General features: G+C 43.8%; 1 protein-coding gene across 1 annotated transcript; it reads left to right on the plus strand.

The window, feature by feature from the left end:
* Nucleotides 1-753: 753 nt before the first annotated feature.
* LOC310779695 (uncharacterized protein) lies at nucleotides 754-19660 on the plus strand (the record flags this gene model as incomplete). The annotated part of the gene is made up of 11 exons (XM_083640195.1): nucleotides 754-792; nucleotides 4608-4756; nucleotides 7898-8108; nucleotides 9364-9507; nucleotides 9696-9957; nucleotides 10789-10988; nucleotides 14010-14119; nucleotides 14318-14607; nucleotides 16320-16415; nucleotides 16826-16903; nucleotides 18630-19660. The coding sequence occupies exons 2-11, from the start codon at nucleotides 4650-4652 to the stop codon at nucleotides 19658-19660; spliced, it is 2529 nt and encodes an 842-aa protein (XP_083496321.1). The 5' UTR covers nucleotides 754-792; nucleotides 4608-4649.
* Between the last annotated feature and the right edge of the window lie 1050 nt (nucleotides 19661-20710).

Below are 20710 nucleotides of genomic sequence, written 5' to 3' on the forward strand. Positions count from 1 at the left end.
CACACTGACACTACAAAGTTATAGTCATCCAAAAATGCTGGGATCTATCACCGCTCTACCCGGTCCAGTAGATCTTAATCTACTGGTTGGGCACCACTAGCATAGTCTATAAGCTCTGCCTGGCCTTAGAATCCACCCAAAGTACATTCTGAGCATAATTTTTGGACTCTATTGGACACTGTGTTGAAAGTGGCAGCAGAATTTATATAGGCCTATGCACGCGCTCGGGTAGACCACCTCTATATCACACTCTCACCTAAGCTTGGGAGGAGTAAAACTGAGAAGAACATTCTTAATGTTATTGAAACAGTTATTGTCATACGGATGTAGTTATTGTTTACTCTGTAGCACTTGGGGATTTTGTCCAAAATGAAAAGTGCAATACAAATACAATTTATTATTATTATTATTATTATTATTATTATTATTATTATTATTATTATTATTAGTATCATACAGAAACATCATTTGTATTGTATAGCTTCATTTAAATTATTCGTTTATTGATTTAATGTGGAAAATAAGCATTGTTCAATCGCCTCTGTCTGCTCTATAATTGTGCTGAATCGTTCCTTTATTTTGAAAGAATTCACCGGAAGTTCTTATATTCGCTAGCAGAAAAGGTACGAGTAGCGAGTCTAGCGACGTCTCCATACACTCCAATGGACCTGTTTTTTTTACATTGCAAAAGGAACTTTTGGCAAAAAGGAACTTGTGGGAAGTCAGATTCTGGATTGAGGAGCGTTGTGGAGTTGCAGTAGAATGGATCGTTTGTGATGTACTTTTGAAAGGGTAAGACATTTAAATAATCAAATTGTATATTATCAGCTTTATTTTATGCATTCAAACGTAGCGCGAGTCCCCTTCCTGGATCCGCATTTTGGACCTCCGTTATCTCGTCTCTGACGACGCTGAAGTTGGCTCCCGATTCGCAGCTCCCGATTGGAATTTTCCAGTCCACCTTAAAAAGTGGAATAACGCCTCTAGATGGCGTGGTTCGACCATTTTCAAGCGAGTTCATGAACTGGAAAACATAGGTATATAGGGGGGATATGTAATGAGAATACATTATAGAATGAATCCTGCATTTTGTTCGTTTTTAATGTTGCATGCAATTCTTATTGACCTCAAAAAGGTTATCCTATTGGTGTAAACAGCTGGAAAAAAGAGTTGATTTCACAGCTTTTGCCCATCTAGACTGCATAAAACCACGTCCAACTCACAGACCATTACACGTATTCTTTTCAAACCTGGCCTAGATTACAAAGGGGACATTAGACTCTCATTATAGCACAGTGGCTGATTTGTGAAACATATTGCTGATTTGTGAAAATGCTATGATTGCACTTTTCAGTGGATTTTGAGCATCTAGACCACATAAAACCACCTCCAACTCACAGACCATTACACATATTCTTTTCAAACCTGGCCTAGATTATAAAGGGGACATTAGACTCTCATTATAGCACAGTGTCTGATTTGTGAAACATATTGCTGATTTGTGAAAGTGCTCTAATTGCAGTTTTCAGCTGATTTTGCGTATCTAGACCGCATCAAACCAGGTCCAGCTCAAAGACCATCACTCTAATTCTTTTCAAACCTGGCCTAGATTATAAAGGAGACATTAGACTCTCATTATAGCACAGTGTCTGATTTGTGAAACATATTGCTGATTTGTGAAAGTGCTCTAATTGCAGTTTTCAGCTGATTTTGCGTATCTAGACCGCATCAAACCAGGTCCAGCTCAAAGACCATCACTCTAATTCTTTTCAAACCTGGCCTAGATTATAAAGGGGACATTAGACTCTCATTATAGCACAGTGTCTGATTTGTGAAACATATTGCTGATTTGTGAAAGTGCTCTAATTGCAGTTTTCAGCTGATTTTGCGTATCTAGACCGCATCAAACCAGGTCCAGCTCAAAGACCATCACTCTAATTCTTTTCAAACCTGGCCTAGATTATAAAGGGGACATTAGACTCTCATTATAGCACAGTGTCTGATTTGTGAAACATATTGCTGATTTGTGAAAGTGCTCTAATTGCAGTTTTCAGCTGATTTTGCGTATCTAGACCGCATCAAACCAGGTCCAGCTCAAAGACCATCACTCTAATTCTTTTCAAACCTGGCCTAGATTATAAAGGGGACATTAGACTCTCATTATAGCACAGTGTCTGATTTGTGAAACATACTGCTGATTTGTGAAAGTGCTCTAATTGCAGTTTTCAGCTGATTTTGCGTATCTAGACCGCATCAAACCAGGTCCAGCTCAAAGACCATCACTCTAATTCTTTTCAAACCTGGCCTAGATTATAAAGGGGACATTAGACTCTCATTATAGCACAGTGTCTGATTTGTGAAACATATTGCTGATTTGTGAAAGTGCTCTAATTGCAGTTTTCAGCTGATTTTGCGTATCTAGACCGCATCAAACCAGGTCCAGCTCAAAGACCATCACTCTAATTCTTTTCAAACCTGGCCTAGATGACAAAGGGGACATTAGACTCTCATTATGGCACAGTGGCTGATTTGTGAAACGTTTATTCTATTTGTGAAAACTGAAAAAGGAAATGTTGATTTCACTGTTTTTTTTACCACCCAGGTCCAGATCAAAAACCACTACACTCAGACGACGTTTACACCAATAGGAGAACCTTTTTGAGGTCAATAAGAATTGCATGCAACATTAAAAACATTAAGAACCACGCCATCTAGAGGCGTTATTCCACTTTTTAAGGTGGACTGGAAAATTCCAATCGGGAGCTGCGAATCGGGAGCCAACTTCAGCGTCGTTCCACTCTGGCTATGTGCAGTGCAGCAGCAGCACGGTGAGCAGTATCCCAGCATTTGTTTATTTGCGTATAAACTTTAGCGCCTTGTAAGCCTGTTAGCGCCTGGCTTGTTTGCTTGCTTGTTTGTTTCGGTGTCTCTGTGTTAGCTCGTTTTAGCTCGGGTTAAGCTAATACTATGCTTCTCTCCTGCTAGCTTTAGCATTCAGGTAAATACTTCCATTATCGGACACCTAGTTTCTGTCCTTTTCCCAAACAGCCCATTGACTCTCAATGGGTCTACCTGTTATATGGATGTAGCTAATACTGTGCTAACACTTCCCAGCCTGACAGGGTGATCAGATCCCAGCAAACCAAATGTGGGAGTGGGACAAACTCGAGTATGTTTGTTTGTGTGGGACAATGTGGGACACGTTACGGCGATTCCGCCCTTAAATAGTCTAAAATGTAGATATGTCTAAAAAAAACTATTCTCCCCTCTCTATGCTTTGCCCTCTGGTTGATTCAATAGCACAATAGTCTGCAAATAAAAACGTACATATATTTTAATGTATTTGAATGCAACTTTCCCACGCTAGGTAAATACAATAAGCAGCACATAAAATGTGCAGGCTACAACAAAACAACAGACAGGATCGTGACTGACAAGTTAGGCTTCTGTTCAGATATGCAACAAATGGCATGTTTGTGCCTTCCAAACACCATAAGTTAGTCAGACTTTTCTAGTATAACAATATACCATACTGAAGTACAACCATATAGCCTACTGTAGTAATAATAATAATAATAATACTGTAGTAGGCTGCACAATTAGCCTATTGGTTCATCTGAACAAAACATAAAGAGCACAGCTTAGAATGGCATTTATAAATGTATTTTGTAATATAGCAGCAGTGTAGTAGGCTAGTGAAAACTACAGTAGATATCGGCAAATGAAGACAGACTGGATGCTGTTGAGAAAGATTTGAGGTTGTCTCAATTGTGCCAAACAACATTGGAGAGCTTTGTGTTTGTGCAAAGAATATGGGTATATTGGTATGTAATTGGCCTTTGGTAGGCTATTGTTATTATTGCTACACAGTACTCACGCATCTCTCTGAGGCTGCAGTGTCAGTGCATTAACGAGCAGCTGGTGGGTTTGTGCCCATGCTCCCTCGGGGCATCTGTCACACAGATTGTCCTGTTCTGTTTCATATTTCTGTTATATATGTAGGCCTTTTTGCTTACCGTTTCTGATGTTCAGAGAAGAAAACTGGAACATGTTTATCACATTTTTCTCTTGTGTAGCCACGGTGCCGCCACCTAGTGGCGGGAAACGGTATAGTTTTTTGATCAGCCGGTAATACCATACACCGCGGTAAAATTGACAGTTTAAAGCCGGTATCAGAAATTTAAGCCACAAGCAGCTCAATGGATTTCAAAGCTGATGAGTTACTGGAAAGAGCGTGACTCCGTCTGGTTAACAAGTGAAACGCTTGGTCACTCACACTGGCGTTTTGAGCCCGGTGCCGGTGAAGTGGTTACAGTAGCAGTAGTGGACTTAGCTAACATAGCTAACAGTCAGCTAGCTATTTAACATACAGGTGTGTTGTCGCAGCGCTCTGTAATACGTCATCGGTAACTTTAGATGTCCCGCCACCTACATCGACCAGCCAATCAGGAGTCCCGGACAGTACAGTTATCTGTCCTGAATAAACGCAGTGGATGGGCTTGGGGCCAGAACCATATGTAGACTGCTGACAACTGCGATTCAATATGGGGTTGGATTCCAGGCTAGAGTCACATGTTAAAGGCGCTGCTTCTGTTCACTTTGACCAGCGCAGGTCCTCTGTTACCGTGGAGACCCAGACCGCTGTTACCATGGAGAACCAGAGTGCTAGCTCCGCCCCCTGTCCCTCTTCTGCTAACGATGCTAACGCTAACGAGGGACTGACCACGACAACCGAACACCAGCCCCGCAGAGCCAGGTAGGGCTGGGCACGATATGATATGATATGATATGGTATGATTGATATACGTTATGAGATGATACATGATATGATTTGATATGATAGGACATGAAATGATATGTATGAGTATGATATGATATAGAGATGTCAGTTTTCTGTTAATTTTACTTTCGATTAGCCGACACCCATTGCCGGTAACTAACCGGTTAATATTTTTTTTAAAGACGGGAAATACAAGACAATGGCGCGTGCCTCTCAGTCCAGCGCTCCATTCAGTTTTCGAGACTGCATAATATGCAACCATGATTTTAGAGTGTGTGAGTCCGGTACTGCAGTGTTTCCCACACTACCAACTCCATTTGAATTTGACATTAATCTTATGTCTTATGTCATAGACCAGGGGTGGGCAATTATTTCTCTTGGGGGGGGGGGGTCACATGAGCATCCCGGATTGTTGACACGCCTACTAGCTCCTCCACACCGGTTCAATTCATTAGTTCTCCAATTGATTGATGCCGATGAATGACATGAGAGTGTGGATTATCCCAGGTCTGAGCATCACTGATTTATTTCTTTATTCGGATCCCCATTAGCTTCCACAACAGTGGTTGCTAGTCTTCTTGGGGTCCACATAAAATATACATTACAATACATTTACATACAAATACCGGTACATAAAAACATGACATTTACAATACACATACAAGCATCATAAAAGTTTAAAAAAATAGTAATACACATTACATTAAAGGAGGTTATCAATACAGATTATTGAATTGAGGCACAACAAGCATGGCTGATGGTGCGAGTATCATTCCTGTTGTGTAAATTCATGCAATAGCTTCTGTTTCAGAGATCTTTTAAATGGATATTTACCTTTGAGGTGTTTCATATGAGTGGGTAATGAATTCCAAAGACTGGTTGCTCTATAAATGACTGCATTTTTGAGTTGATTTGTTCTAGGCTTTGGAAGGTCGTAAGAGCATACACTGACCTGTCTAGTATGATGAGTATGCCTTAGACCTGTTTGTACCATTTGCTCTAAAAAAAACCTCTGGTTTTCCATCGACAATAGCATTTCGAGTAAACATAGCAAGACTAGATATTATTTTTGCCTCAACAGTCAGCCATGACAACCGACGGTGCATCTCTCTGACATTGGTACTGAAAGAACACTGAAGAGCTAATCTTGCAGCTCTGTTTTGTGCTGATGATGACCATTGCTGTGGATCACTCCACTTAATCAGGCAGACGATCATGTACAGCTGCATGTCCGACTGACTGCACGCAGGTACTTATCTGGGTCCTCATCGCGTATTTGGCAGCTGACTTCCAGAACCGTAGGACTTCATCCTAGGTAGTGGCAGGCAATGCCATGCTCATTTAGCTTCTGAACCACTTCTGAGATACCATGCTTATGGTGTTGGAGTTTTACAGCAAGCCCCAGAGTTGCCTGATTCCAGCTCAGTGTTAGTGGATGCATTCAACGAGTGTAAGTGATGGTTTGGTCCATTTTCCAACAGCACAATATCTACCTGTCCATCCCCCACCCCCCCCCGCTGTAACAGTAAACCCGATAATTTGACTTTGTACACACACCAAAACATAATTACAAAAAAATAATAATCATAAACTCATATTCCATACTTAAGTGTGGGTAGAGATGATCATAAATGAAATGCTGTTTATAATTTTCAATGATAAGCAATAATCAATTAGCAATAAACAGTATTTGTTGGTGTATATTTAAATTGGCCGTTTGCAATAAACATGCACAGACTGACTGGTTGAATGTGAGACATTGACACTACAAAGTTACACTCATGATCCAAAAATGATTTGGGGATCTACCGGTAAGCACCCTGAGATCTACCAGTAGATCCCGATCTACTGGTTGGTGACCACCTGCTGGTTTAGTCACTTCTCCTTCATTTGACACTAGACTGGAAACAAGCTTGAGGAGGGTTGGACTTGTGTCTTGAACCACCTTGTCATGGCAGAAGCTGCCACGGTCATATTCATGGGGCAAGGAAATATTCAATGTTTATGCATATAAATAACCTCAAAATCAACTCCAAAAATTAATCAAACCCAGCCTACTGGGAGTTGAAATATGGCCACTTCCGATTTAAACGTCCACTTTGAATTTTGAAAATGTCAGAAATTGATTCAGCATCCCCAATAACCCAAAAAACCACTTCGATATTGTCCAGATTGGCCAATCAGTTGCTGAAATATTGTCTATATACAGTGTCTTTTTTAGAAAACACTTCAAAAGGCATAAAATCGATTACCGTTCATGAAGATTATCCTGCTGAACCCAAATTCGCGTTCCCATAAACTTTTGTTAACCCACAGACCTTAATTTATGCATTTAATTGAAATTTCTGGTTAAGCCTACAAAAAGACGTCACCCCTGCGGTACTCTATAATGAGCGCTTGCATTAACCCATTGATACCTGATGCAGCATTTGTGTGTATATCCCTCATTTGTGTGCGTATCCCTTTAAGACCTAACGCGGTTCGCGGTCTTAAAGGGATACACACACAAATGCTGCATCAGGTATCAATGGGTTAAAGGCCTAAACATGGTCGTCCGTCCGCCTCGAATTGGAGCCGTCTCGCCGTCTGGCGGCGCCAGCTTGCCCTACATGCTCGGACGCCACTACGCCCTCCCTCCTCCCACCCTCCCCGTGCTCCGTGTGAAAATGGCGGAGATTGTGTGCCAGGCAGTCTGAATGAAATTGAATGTAACGTTCCCAATTCTATGTATTCAATTCTAAAAAACGACCCTCAACATTTGGGAAGGCTAAGCCACACAACTAGTTCGTTATAATCTAACGTCATGCTTTGAAAGGCGACTTTACAACGATGAGCCAAGGCAACGGCCAGTCACAACTCTCGTGCAGCTGACGTCACGCACGTATCGTCGGCGCTGAGTCACATTTTCGAGCAGCCCCCGTCAGCCGACGGCGCCCCCTCCCCGTAGGACGGGGCTCCACCCGCCGTCATACGGGGAGGGCGGGGCGAGGCTCTGACGGACGACCATCTTTAGGCCTTAAGGTAGGCATATACTCCCATAGAAATATAGACTCTACTCTGAAAAAGAGTGACTGTAACAATATTGTGATATTTGTGAGATTTGTCTGTATGGCCTAGCCCTAGAGGGAGGCGGAGCCTGATGGCACAGAAGAAGCGGGGCCAAGCGGAGAAGAGGCGGGGCCGAGTGGAGAAGGGGCGGGGCCAGAAGCAGAGGAGGCGGGGCCTGGCGGAGGACTGTAAGGAGGGCGTGACGGTGAAGCGCTGTAGGGGCGGAGCCAAACGCAGCTGGGATAAGAAACACTACTGTGTGTTCTGTAGGAAGCCACAGGTACCTGTCTGTCTGTCTGCCTGTCTGTCTGCCTGCCTTTCTGTCTGTCTGTATGTCTGCCTGCCTACCTGCCTGTTAATGATATGTCCAGTGTTTCCTCCAGGATTCTTTTCAGCAGCACTAGAAACTGGTTCAATGCTAACCCTGAAGAAGATAGACCCTGTTTACTTTGTGAGTTACATGAAATTGAAAATGAGATTCACTTCTTATTCTACTGCACTGCTTGTGATGATGCAAGGACATACTCTTTAGTAAAATGTCCTCAAGGATGAACTCATTAGATTTTGGTGGTCAAAGTTCAAGGTCACTGTGACCTCACGACCTCGCGTTTTATGCTTGTTAACGCGATATGTCAGGAACGCCATGAGCCATGACGGAATTTCTTCAAATTCAATTTGGACTGAAGGATGAACTGATTCGATTTTAGTGGTCAAAGTTCAAGGTCACTACGACCTCATGACGGCCCGTTTTACGCTCGTTAACGTGATCTCTCTGAGGGAATTTCTTCACATTTGGCCCAAACACCCACTTGGACCCAAGGATGAACTGGTTACATTTTGGTGGTCACTGTGGTTCAAGGTCACTGTGGCCGCATGTCCATCTGTTCCATCAAGGAAGGGGGCGGGGCTAGGTAAAAGGGGCCATAGCTAGGGATAGGAAGGTCATAGAGAGTCGGGATTGAGGGGTGGGTAGGGGGGGGGTGGGTGGTGGGTTGCGGCTGTGGTGAGGAAAAGGGGCGGAGCTAGGGAAAAGGGGCCATAGCTACGGATAGGAAGGTCGTAGAGAGTTAGATGGGGAGTGGATAGGGGGCTCTGGGTGGTGGGAAGGACCGTGCTGAGGGGTGGGCCTAGCCCTAGGGGAAAGGGCCCATGGCTAGGGATAGGAAGGTCATAGAGAGTTGGGGTTCGAAGGGTGGGTAGGGGAGTGGTGGGGGAGATGTGGGTTGTTTTGGGGGAGGGGTAGGACCATTTTCCATATAAAAAAAGATTAGCCGTGTTATTGAGGTACTCCCGGATTTTGCCTAAAGTGGCTGAATGGCCACACCACTGCGCTGCGTTATGATCATTATTGTTATGTTATTATTATCATTATCATTATTATTATTATTAATAGTGTCTCCGGCCAGTGTAGCTTAAGCAAATAGCGTAGCACACAATCAGATGATGTGCAGCTATCAACCAGTGCCCACAGAGTGTTTGAAAAAGAACATTAACATTAACTGACTCTCTGACTGTCTGACTGTCTGTCTTATCAGGTGAAGATGGCGAGACACCTGCTGAGGAAACACAGGGACCAGCAGGAGGTGCAGCAGGCCAGTGCTCTGCCTACAGGCTGCAGACAGCGCCACCTGCTGCTGGAGACCCTGCGCTGCAGAGGAAACTACCTGCACAACATAGAGGTCTGTCTTACCCCTTTCACACCAAGGGTCGTTTTAGGTATGAAAGGGTTACCGTGGGTTGTCTGAGCCACCTTGAGAGGTTCGTTGACATGGGTTTTAAAGAGCAATTTTTCATCTCACCAGATACCAACCTAACTAATATAGTGATTGACAGGGCAGTGACTAACTGATGATATTGATTGTTACAGGTGATCAGACAGGGCAGTGGGGAGATCATCCCGTGGCGTCAGCCCTCCGAGGAAGTTGATGCCCGGAACTATCTTCCCTGTCCACTGTGCCTTGGCTTCTTCCTGCGCCAAGACCTCTGGAAGCACCAGGCGGCCTGCCGCAAGAAGAACACCTCGGACCCCACGGGCGAGATCACCCCGGACCCCTCGGGGGAGATCACTTCAGACCCCACGGGGGAGATTACGCTGGACCCCGCCGGGGAGATCACCTCAAACCCCACAGGTAGGGATGTTATCGATGATACGCACGGCATCAGTATCGGCCGATAAAGGCTTTAAAATGAAATATCAGCATATGACAGGCTGATAAAATGTTTGTTTATTTATTTATATAAGGACAGCACACATGAATCAACATTTCTGTAAATGAGCCAGTGTTAGCCAGCTGGCTAATTATCTCCATCTTCATTGTAATGAGCAGAGCAGAGGGATGTGTGTTTAGGCTATTTTTTATTTTTTCAACTATCCTCCCAACACCGTTCCCAAATACATTTTCATCGTCCCTGATCCTATTTCTAACGTCCCCGAGAGATGACGGGAGGTCCTTAGTGTCGAGCCGTGGCTGGGAATATAACTCCCGCCTTCAGAGTCACGGAGGCACACGCAACACAAAGCGGAGTAAATCTCCGAAAATATATTATATATGCATGCATATAATCAGGTATTCGCCAGAGCCGTGTAGATAGAAGAGTCCCGACATCTCCATTCACTCCAATGGACCCGTTTTTTACTCTCAAGAGTTCCAGGAAGTAAGGTCCTGGATTAAGCAGCACATTCGAGTTGCAGCAAAATAGACAGTTTGTGTTGTACTCTGAAAGGGTTTTTCCCCCCTTGAATCAAATTGTACATTATCAGCTTTATTTTAGCATGCAAAAGTAGCGCGAGACCCATTCCTGGCTGTTCATTGGCTAATCGAGTCTCGCATTTTGGTCCTCCGCTGACGCCACTCTCTCTAGAGGACACTAGTATTCGTTATCTGTATTGGCAATCGGCCAAAACGGTTGGAATCGTAAAATGAAATAATAATCAATTATCGTGCATCACCTGCCCACAGGAGAATCGATCTCGGACACAGCGGGAGAAACGGCCACCACAACAGAGCAGACCGTGACCTCTGACCCGGGGGTGGAGCGGCCCAGGAGGCGTGTCAGGGTGCAAGCCGCAGCATCACGCCTCCTGCCCGTGTCCAGCGGAGCGTCCGAGAGCTGCAGCCACGTCCTCCACCGCATGAACCTAGACCATGTGTCCCACCAGGTCTGTCCGTCCGTCTGTCTGCCTGCCTGTCTGCCTGTCTGCCTGCCTGCCTGTCTGCCTGTCTGCCTGCCTGCCTGCCTGTCTGCCTGCCTGTCTGTCTGTCTGTCTGTCTGTCCGTCTGTCTGCCTGCCTGTCTGCCTGCCTGTCTGTCTATCTGTCTGTCTGCCTGCCTGTCTGTCTATCTGTCTGTCTGTCTGTCTGTCTGTCTGCGTATCTGTCCTGTTATCACAATCAGAAGAATCAGAATCAGCTTTCTTTGGCCAAGTATGTGCACAATCATACAAGGAATGTGTCTCTGGTTTGCATAACTCTCAATGTATTCGGCGTCGCACACAAAATAAGGTATGCACAGGCTAAAACAAAGAACAGGGGTGCATTTAAACATTTACATTAACTACAATGATAAGTGTGAAAAAGCATCTATTTTAAATATGTGTATTTGAAAGGAATGTATGTACAGTATATGTATAAATACGTATGTCAAATAAACTTACAGTAAGTTTCTATGTGTCTATTATCATTTTTGTATATGGGAATGACTTTTGCTATTTTGATTTTGTCGGGGAATATGCTAGTTAGTATTGATTTGTTGTAGATATGGCTCAGTGGTTTAGCTATAGACTCTTAGTATTTTTTACTAATGTTGTGTCAATATCATTACAATCAGTAGATTTTTTTTTATTTTAAATTTTAATTACAGTGTCCACAAGTTCTTTTTCTTCAATTCTTTTCAGAAAGATGGTGTCCGGATTTGAATCAATGGTATTTGTGTATTATGCTGTTCAGTACTTTCCATGTACCTTGTGTGTTACTTTTATGCTTTTCCAATTGTCTGTTGTAATAATCCTTCTTACTGAGTCATTATATTTATACATTTATTTTTATATTTTCTATATTTGCTTTCTGCTTCCTCTCTTCTAGATTTTAAGAACTGCTTATATACAGTAGTACATTTTTCTTTTTACAGGCATTTTCTAGACCCCTAGGAATCCATGGCTTGTCTTCATATTTGTTCTGTCTATGTGTTCGTGTATGGCAGTGCTTGTCGTATAGTCTTGTAAAAATGGTCAGAAATTCATCGTACGCTTTGTTTGGATCATGGTTAGAATAGACTTCATTCCAGCCTTGCCTCCATAAGTCCCCCTTAAGAGTCTCTATTGCTTCTGGTGTTCTGTGATGAATTAATGTATGTGTGTCGGTATTACATCTTACATGGGGTTTTGGTTAAAAGAATAAGTTTGGTAGGACTGCAAATACTGGAAGGTGGTCGCTTATGTCATTGAGAAGGAGTCCACTCTCTACTCTGCTCCCAATTTCATTGGTGAAAATGTTGTCTATTAATGTAGCACTGTCAGTTGTTATTCTGGTTGGCTTTAATATCGTAGAAAATAAACTTGTACTGTACATTGTGTTAATGAATTCTCTATTTGATTTGTGTTGGTTTGGGTTTAGTAAATCTACATTGAAATCCCCACATATGAAGACCATCTTATTGTTTGTCATCTTACTATACAACATATGTATTATCTTATCATTGAATATATCAATACATGATCCTGTTGTTCTGTATATTATGCAGGTTATGATTATGTTCTTTGATTTCTCCACCTCTATCTCTACCGTAATGCATTCCATTATATTTTCTATTGAAATTCTTTCTACAATTTAACATTTTAATTCATTACTCACATAGAGGGCGGCGACTCCTCCTTTTTCTGTTTGTTCTATTGATAGAAAATAGCTCGTACCCCTGAAGTTCCACATCTGTTCCCTTCTCTTTATTTAGCTCTTTATTTGTTTCCGAGACAGCAAATACATTGAACCTCTTGAATTGTCTCAGATAGTGCTTAATCTGAGTAAAGTTGCAATAGAGACTTCTGCTATTGAAGTGTATTATTGACAATGTGCCATCCATTATTATGTTACTTTTGAATTGTTTGTCTGTATAATATTCACAGTTGCAATTGATGTTATTATAGAAGTGGTTATCAGGGTCTGTGTCATTCTCAATGTCATACATTTTGTGTTCACCAAAGTCAAAGGTTTGAAAATTCAGATTTTCATAGTTCTCATATGCAGGTAAATTGTCGCTCAGACTGTCTGGTGATTCCATTTCTCCAAACTCATCGTCATCTATTGTATGTCTTTGCATGGAAACCAGTAATCCCTTTCCAGTGTTGGGAAAGTTACTTTCAAAATGTAATATACTACATATTACTAGTTACTTGCATTTTAAAGTAATAAGTTACTTTACAATATTACACTCTGTGTAGAGTAACTCGTTAATTATTACACTACTTTTGCATTACTTTTACCAAAACAACAGCAGCAGCAGAATGACATCGCTGCCCCGGAACCATCCCGAAAATAATTTCAACCGCCTTGAAGTCAGTGTAAACAATCCAAAATTCAAAATGTTATTCTTTTCCTTTGTTATTGTCATCTATAGTGGTTGTTTGCATAAAAACACACAGTTTGATTAGGAAATGATTGTATCTTTTTTAAATATGTGCTTTGATTGAATCAAATGTAACTCAATTTGTAACTTGAGTTACTTGACGAAGTAACTGGTATAATATTACTGAAATCATATAAGTAATAAGTTATATTACTGAGTTTCTGCTAAAAGTAATATATTACATGTAATATGTTACTTTTGTAATGAGTTACCCCCAACACTGATGTCTTTGCATGGAAACCAGTAATCCCTTTCCAGTCTGGTCATATCAGTCATTGGCTATTCAAGAAGTCCTTGTCATTGCTATCCCCCAGCACACTTGCAAGCACACACACACACGCACTCGCACTGTTCTCCATGTTGGAAACTCTCCAGAATGATATAATAATAATAAATAAGGCACCAAAAGAAAGAAAACAAAACAAAACACGGCTCTCTGTGTGAAAGGGGCTTATGTCTATCTCTTCCTCTCCCCGAAGCGAACCCGGAACCAATTTCCTTGTATGTGTACATACTTGGCCAATAAAGCAGATTCTGATTCTGATTCTGATTCCTCTTCCCAGGTCAAATCTGATTGGTTAATCTGTAAATACGGTAACAAGCTGATGGGAAACCCAGAGGGCTCCCAAACGAGGTACGACTACGTAAGCCACAAGCTGCGTGAGCTGGGCAGGTTTGTATGTATAGTGTATGTCACAATTGTATTGCTTCTTCTGTGCTGTCCATATCAAATTAACTTACACTTAACTGGGTCCCCAGTTAATTAGAAAATTAATTAGAAAGTTAATTAGAAAAACTATGTATAGTGTATGTCACAATTGTATTGCTCCTGTGCTGTCCATATCAAATTAACTTACACTTAACTGGGCAGGTTTGTTCTGGCCGCTCAGTCTCTGGACTCGTCTGTGAGGAGCCTCCAGGACGTGTTAGCCCCACCCAGACTGCGCCTGGCGCTGGATGCCGCCCGCAAGGCGTCGGGGTACCGCTGGGTCCGCCCCCCGCTGGCCGTGAAGACCACCCTGAAGACAGTCTGTGAGATCAGCATCGGAGAAAGTCTGCAGGACGGAGACTGGGAGGCTGCTGCCAAAACCACTGACTTCTACCACTTGCTGGGACAGGACTGGGACACCCTGGGGTGCCAGACGCCTGACCCCGACACAGGTGAGCACCAGTGGCTCCTGCATTACATCACTGGCTTTCCCGGGGAAGCTGAGCAGGTCTGGCTCTGGATGTCCTGACTCTGTGCTCAATAAAGATCCCATCGGCACTCCTGGTTTAACCCGGTACCCTGGGGGGTGTAACCCCAGTCCCTTGGGGGGTGTAACCCCGGTGCAACCCCGGTGCAACCCCGGTGCCCTGGGGGCTATAACCCCGGTAGCCTGCGGGCTATAACGAAAGCAAAGCCCCGCACAAATGACGAAAAATATTGCCGTAAAGCGTGTGATTTGCAACACGATATAAAGGGTGGAACATAATATGAAACGATAGACATTTTCTACTGTGAAAACGATCTATATCGTCATATCTCACAGCCCTACCCTGGGGATGTAACCCCAGTGCCCTGCGGGGTAGGGTGTGTGTGTCTGTAACCCCCGGTGCCTTGGGGGGTGTAACTCGGTGCCCTGGATACATTCACACAGAGGCCTTCCTTCCATCAGGGCCACCTAATCATCCCTCGTTACTTAATTGGCTCTTTCAAGCCTCAACTCTCCACCCTGATGAGCTGATGTGTGGTGAGCGCTCTGGGGGCAAACTGGCTGCTGTGCATCACCCAGGTGGGTGCTACTACACATCAGTGGTGGTTGAGTTGACCCAGGTGGGTGCTACTACACATCAGTGGTGGTTGAGTTGAGTTCCCCTCCACCCCTCCTCTGATATGTGAAGTGCTTTAAGCATCTAGAAAGGCACTCTATCAATCCAATCAATCATTATTAATTATTAACCTGAACCAACACAGGTGACACCCTACCCAGGTGTCAACACACTGACTCTCTAGAGATGGAGTGAGTATTCTGTGATGGAAAAGTGATTCAAGATTCAAGATATGTATTTCTCACTCTGTTGTACAAGTACACAGGTACATAGTCACAACAGTAATACTTATGTAAATAATAAGGCAAACAGTGGGGGGGGGGATCTATAGTCAAGTCAAGTCAAGTTTATTTATATAGCCGTAATTCACAAGCATGTCTCAGAGAAAATATGTCTAGCTAATTCTAGCTGACACAACAGTAGCAAATTACAGAATAAAGATCACATTTTGAACAATTGATCGAGAAATATAGAAAATATAGAAATGAAGGATAGAGCAGGAGAAGGGAGGAGAGCAGGGGGAATGTGAGAGAGTGATGGGGTGGGGAGGGAATGGGAAATGTTGGAGGGTATAGGAGGTGTGGAAGGAGCAAGAATAGCAATAAAATTCAACCAATAATAAAAATAGCACCACTTGCCACAGTCAGGGCAAGTTGTGCAGCAGCAATGTACAAATGGCAATACCACAGATGTATTGCACTCAGTCAAGGTATTGTCTCTGTGTGTGTGTGTGTCAGTGTGTTTGTTTGTGTGTGAGAGTCTGTGCATGTTGTGAGTGTGTGTTATTTATTGTTGAGGAGTCTTGTGGCCTGAGGAAAGCAGCTATTCCTCAGTCGGTTGGTGCGTGTTTTGGGGGTCCTGTATCTCCTCCCTGAGGGCAGCAGGAAGAACAGGCTGTCGTGCGGGTGAGTCGAGTCCTTGATGATCTTCCAGGACTTCCTGAGGCACCGCTGAGTGTACGGATCCTGCAGTTTCCGTAGAATGGAGACATGGAGAAGTGATCGATGTTTCTGTTGTTCCTGTGATGAGGAAGAAGTGATGGTTGTTTCTGTTGTCCCTAGTTGCTCCGGTGGGCGGGGCTAAGCTGAAGAAGCGAACAGGAAGTGAGAAGGAACGTAAAGACAAAGGCCAGAAGCCGTGTGACCTGAGACCACAGGGTGAGTCCTAACCCTGACCCCTGACCCCAGCAGTACACATGCTGCATTCATGTGCTCCTCAGAAGCTCCTACTTCCCAGTTGTGAATGCATTATTATGACATGACATCATTCAAGTGCTCTTGGTCAGAAAGAGCAACACACATGGACAAATATCCTCATTTAATTAAAAGTAATTAATTGATGGTGGGGACTGGAAAAAACACACACATTCCCACACATAGGTCCTCAGATTCTTGAAAATAATTTAACACAACAAACTTGAACAGGGCACATTTGAATTTAACAGATTGGAGGTGGATGGCAAATGTGGCATGTGTCTCTACGTTCCTGTCTGCATGTCTGTCTCTAACTGTCCCTCTCTCTGTCTGTCTCTCTCTAACTGTCTCTCTCTCTCTGTCTGTCTCTATAGTAGTTCCATCACAGAACAGTGACAGACAGACAAGCAGCACAACTCCACCTGACGTCAGACTGCAGACTCACGTCAGTGGTAGGTTTATCAGATGTTTAAGAGGTCTATCCGATGATTAGGTCTGTCAGATGTTTAGGAGGTCTGTCAGGTGTTTAGGAGATCTGTGCATGTAATGTACAGTATGTATGTATCAAATTCTCACTGTTGGAGAAAAAACATATTTCAATGAATGAAACAGCAAACCTTGTATCAAACTACTGATGTGAAGATTATATGGAGTGAAACTTTGGCTGTGTAAAGCATTACTCAAACTTAATATTAAGGTTAACATTACAATAAGAGACCAGGCCAGGCTGCAGACAGGATGAAGCTGTTCTTGTGGCATTTTTTGGTCCTGACTCCTGACCACAGGGGAGTGTTTGTGGTAAGATGGCCCCGCGCACCATAGCTGCGGTGCTCTGTGCAGCACTGGAGCAGTAACTCAAAATCCTCATGCTGTAGGTTAAAAAGGACAAGATTGATATATCAAGTGCGCAATACTAAACACACAGGATTCGAGAGACTCAAGCTCAGCTGATTACAACGCTTTTTCAACTTAAACTTTATTATGTCCCCGAAGGGCAATTAGTTTTGCAGCAAGAAACAATACAAAAAAAGTACATGGACATATACAGTACAATCAGGGGCAGGGAGGTGACCTGAATACAGTGGACTAGAAGGCCAACATCTATTTTATACATAAGTTTATACATGACACATGCTTGTTTAAAACACTTAAAATTATCGGGGTGGGGGGGGGGGATCAGGATGTTACAATGATGGTACGTGTATGGCTTTTTGTCAAGTACCTTTATGGCTCTCTTGGATAGCTGTTTTATGGTTTTGAGAGTCGTCACACCTGTGAAAGGCCATTGACACAGTAATCAATGGGAGATAGAATCATACAGTACAGGTACGTCTAACGCCGGCGTTGCACTGGTTGCATTTGCGTTGCGTTGCGGCTGTTCTCCGGTTTTGCTCCGTGCTCTGTGCTCCGCCAACACTAACCGGCTGCGTGCAGAGCACGTCACGGCTCCGCTCCGCCAGACAGCTAGAGTGACAAGACCGACAGGTTCTCACGGTGAAATCGCGCGAGACAATTTGTATGTGGGATAAATACAACAACAAACAGGCAGAAGATCATTGTTCCCAACTGGAGAAGCAGAGGAGGGGTGGACTTGCTTGGTGTTGTCCTTGTAAAAAGGATGTGTCGTGTCCTATATTATTTTGTGGTTTTCCACTTCAATTATTAACTTTTCCTCATTCATGTTTGGCCTCTGGCTTGATATTGAATGCTGTAAACACCTCTGCCCTGTTGATTTCATGCCTGGCTCCGCCCAACTTGCTGCAGCTTTGCTCCGTCATCCGTGAAAAATAGAAGCCTTGCGTATCTTTTTCGGAGAGCTCCGGATCGTCGGAGCTGGGACGGAGTAGACACGCAACGCAGCGGAGTAGGTGGGAGTTGACACAATGATTAGAGTGGAAACGTATCGGCTCCGAAGCTGTACCGCAGCGCAGACGGACCGAACACGGACCCAGTGGAATGTGGCCGTTAGCAGCACCAACTGTCAGGAAGGGTCTAATTTGTTTGAAATTTTGTAAATTAAAATTGATAGTAATTGAGGCCTTCTTAATATGACCTTTAAAAGTTAGGGTTGAGTTGAGCCCTGCCTAAAAGACACTGGAGGGGGGCTTTAACTCTGTATTTGGTGTGGTTCTGAGATGTTTGCTGCTCTCTCATGTGGCTTTCTTCTCTGTCCTCTAGTTCCTGTTCCACCGAGGAAGGTCCACCGGCGGCCGTGGTCGTCGGCAGAGAAGGAGGCTGTGTGGAGACAGCTGGGCGTCCATGTGTTGGTCCAGTCTGTCCCAGGTAAGGAGGTATGTCAGCGCTGTCTGGACCTGGAGCCCGTCCTCAGAGGACGCCACTGGAAGGACGTCAAGAACCACGTCCACAACCAGATCCAGAGCCAGAAGAAACAGCAGTTCCACGCCCAGATGGACCACCAGGAAAACCAGGACCAAGAGGAGCGGATTCAGGAGCATGAGGAGCAGATCCAGGACCGGGTGCAGGGCCAGAAGAAACAGCTAGGTCATGCTGAGATGGACCTACAGGACCATGGTCAGATCCAGAAGAAACAGCTGTGTCATGCTGAGATGGACCTACAGGACCATGGTCAGATCCAGAAGAAACAGCTGTGCCATACCAGGCTGGCCCAGGAGGACCTGAACGAAAGTCAAAAGAAACAACAGTACCAGCCTCAGATGAACCAGCATGATCAGGTCCATGTCCAGAGCCAGAAGAAGCAGCAGTACCTGGGCCAAATGGAGCAGCAGGAACATGGGCAGATCCAGAAGAAACATCTCTACCACCCTCAGATGGACCTAAAGGAACACAGGCAGACCCAGAAGAAACAGCTCTACCACCCTCAGATGGACCTAAAGGAACACGGGCAGATCCAGAAGAAACAGCTCTACCACCCTCAGATGGAGCAGGGCCAGGGTCTCCAGACTGGGCCAGGCCTAGACCAGGGTCTGCAGACTGGGCTGAGCCTGGGCCGAGACGCTCCCCTGCCTCCAGCTTCTTACGTAGCTGAGGGGCAACTTCTAGCCCAAGACCCCCCACTTGGTCCGTATCTGCCCCCACACCGGGCTCCAGCGCCTCACATGGTACCATGGACTGACAGGTCTCTGACCCAGACCTACCCAATGAGCAGACAGATAGCCAGCAACCAACACCAAGACACGCCCTCAGGAGGGCAGCTGCCCAATCCACACCCAGGACACGCCCACTTCTGAGGGCCCTGTAGCACCCATTAATGTAATAATTTACCAGAAATGTAATTGCGCCCGGAAATGTAATAAAATGTTCACTTAACTTGATCAAAAATGTAATAAAACCCAATAATGTAATAACATGTCCTGACTAATATTGTAATAACATTTGACCGATAATGTGATACCTTTAAATACAAAAAACTCAATAATGTAATAACTTGACCAATAATGTAATACAATTCCCTGACTGATATTGTAAAAACAAAACAAAAAATGAAATGGATTGGATTTGAAATGAAATGAAAAAACGATTAATAGGTTAAAGTGCAGACTTTGATTGTACAGTCCCCTCTAGTTGCACCTCTAGTGGTTCTGGTTGAGGTGGATTTTGAGTTTATGAAACCAGACAGGGGAGGAGGAGGAGGTAAACCGTGCGTGATCTTATAGACTAGGCAGACATTTTTGAATTTGATGACGTTTTCCCAGCTGAGCAGATCATACCGTACTTGTTGTTTAGGATGTGGCAATGATGAAAACTGAAAGGTTTCTTGTCCAAAACTTTTTAAGTGGTTGTTTGTATAATGATTCCAGTGGTTTGAAGACAGTGTGTATTAGACCAGCTTATCAGACAGTCTGTGATGTGAGAGATCATGTCAGTGTGTATTAGACCAGCTTATCAGACAGTCTGTGATGTGAGAGATCATCAGTGTGTATTAGACCAGCTTATCAGACAGTCTGTGATGTGAGAGATCATCATTGAGTGGAAGAATAACTTGGCTGCCTCAGTTGATCGGACATTTCTGGTGAACCTGAAATTTGACAGACTGAATTTTACTTTGTTGCAGACTCGTTGTATGTGGGTTTTGAAGCAGAGGTTTGAATCTATATGTATTCCTAGGTATTTGGATAGGCTACTGGGACAACTTGTAGTCTCTCCTGAAATGAGAATATCTGGTTTAATGTCAGCACTGTGACCTTTGGAGAAGAACATACACACGGTTTTAGATACATTCAATTGTAGACAGGACTGATTGAGCCAGGCTGTGACTTTCACCATAGCATATGTAAGCT

The sequence above is a fragment of the Poromitra crassiceps genome (genome assembly GCF_964638095.1).
Source record: "Poromitra crassiceps genome assembly, chromosome: 7".
NCBI classification, from domain to species: domain Eukaryota; kingdom Metazoa; phylum Chordata; class Actinopteri; order Beryciformes; family Melamphaidae; genus Poromitra; species Poromitra crassiceps.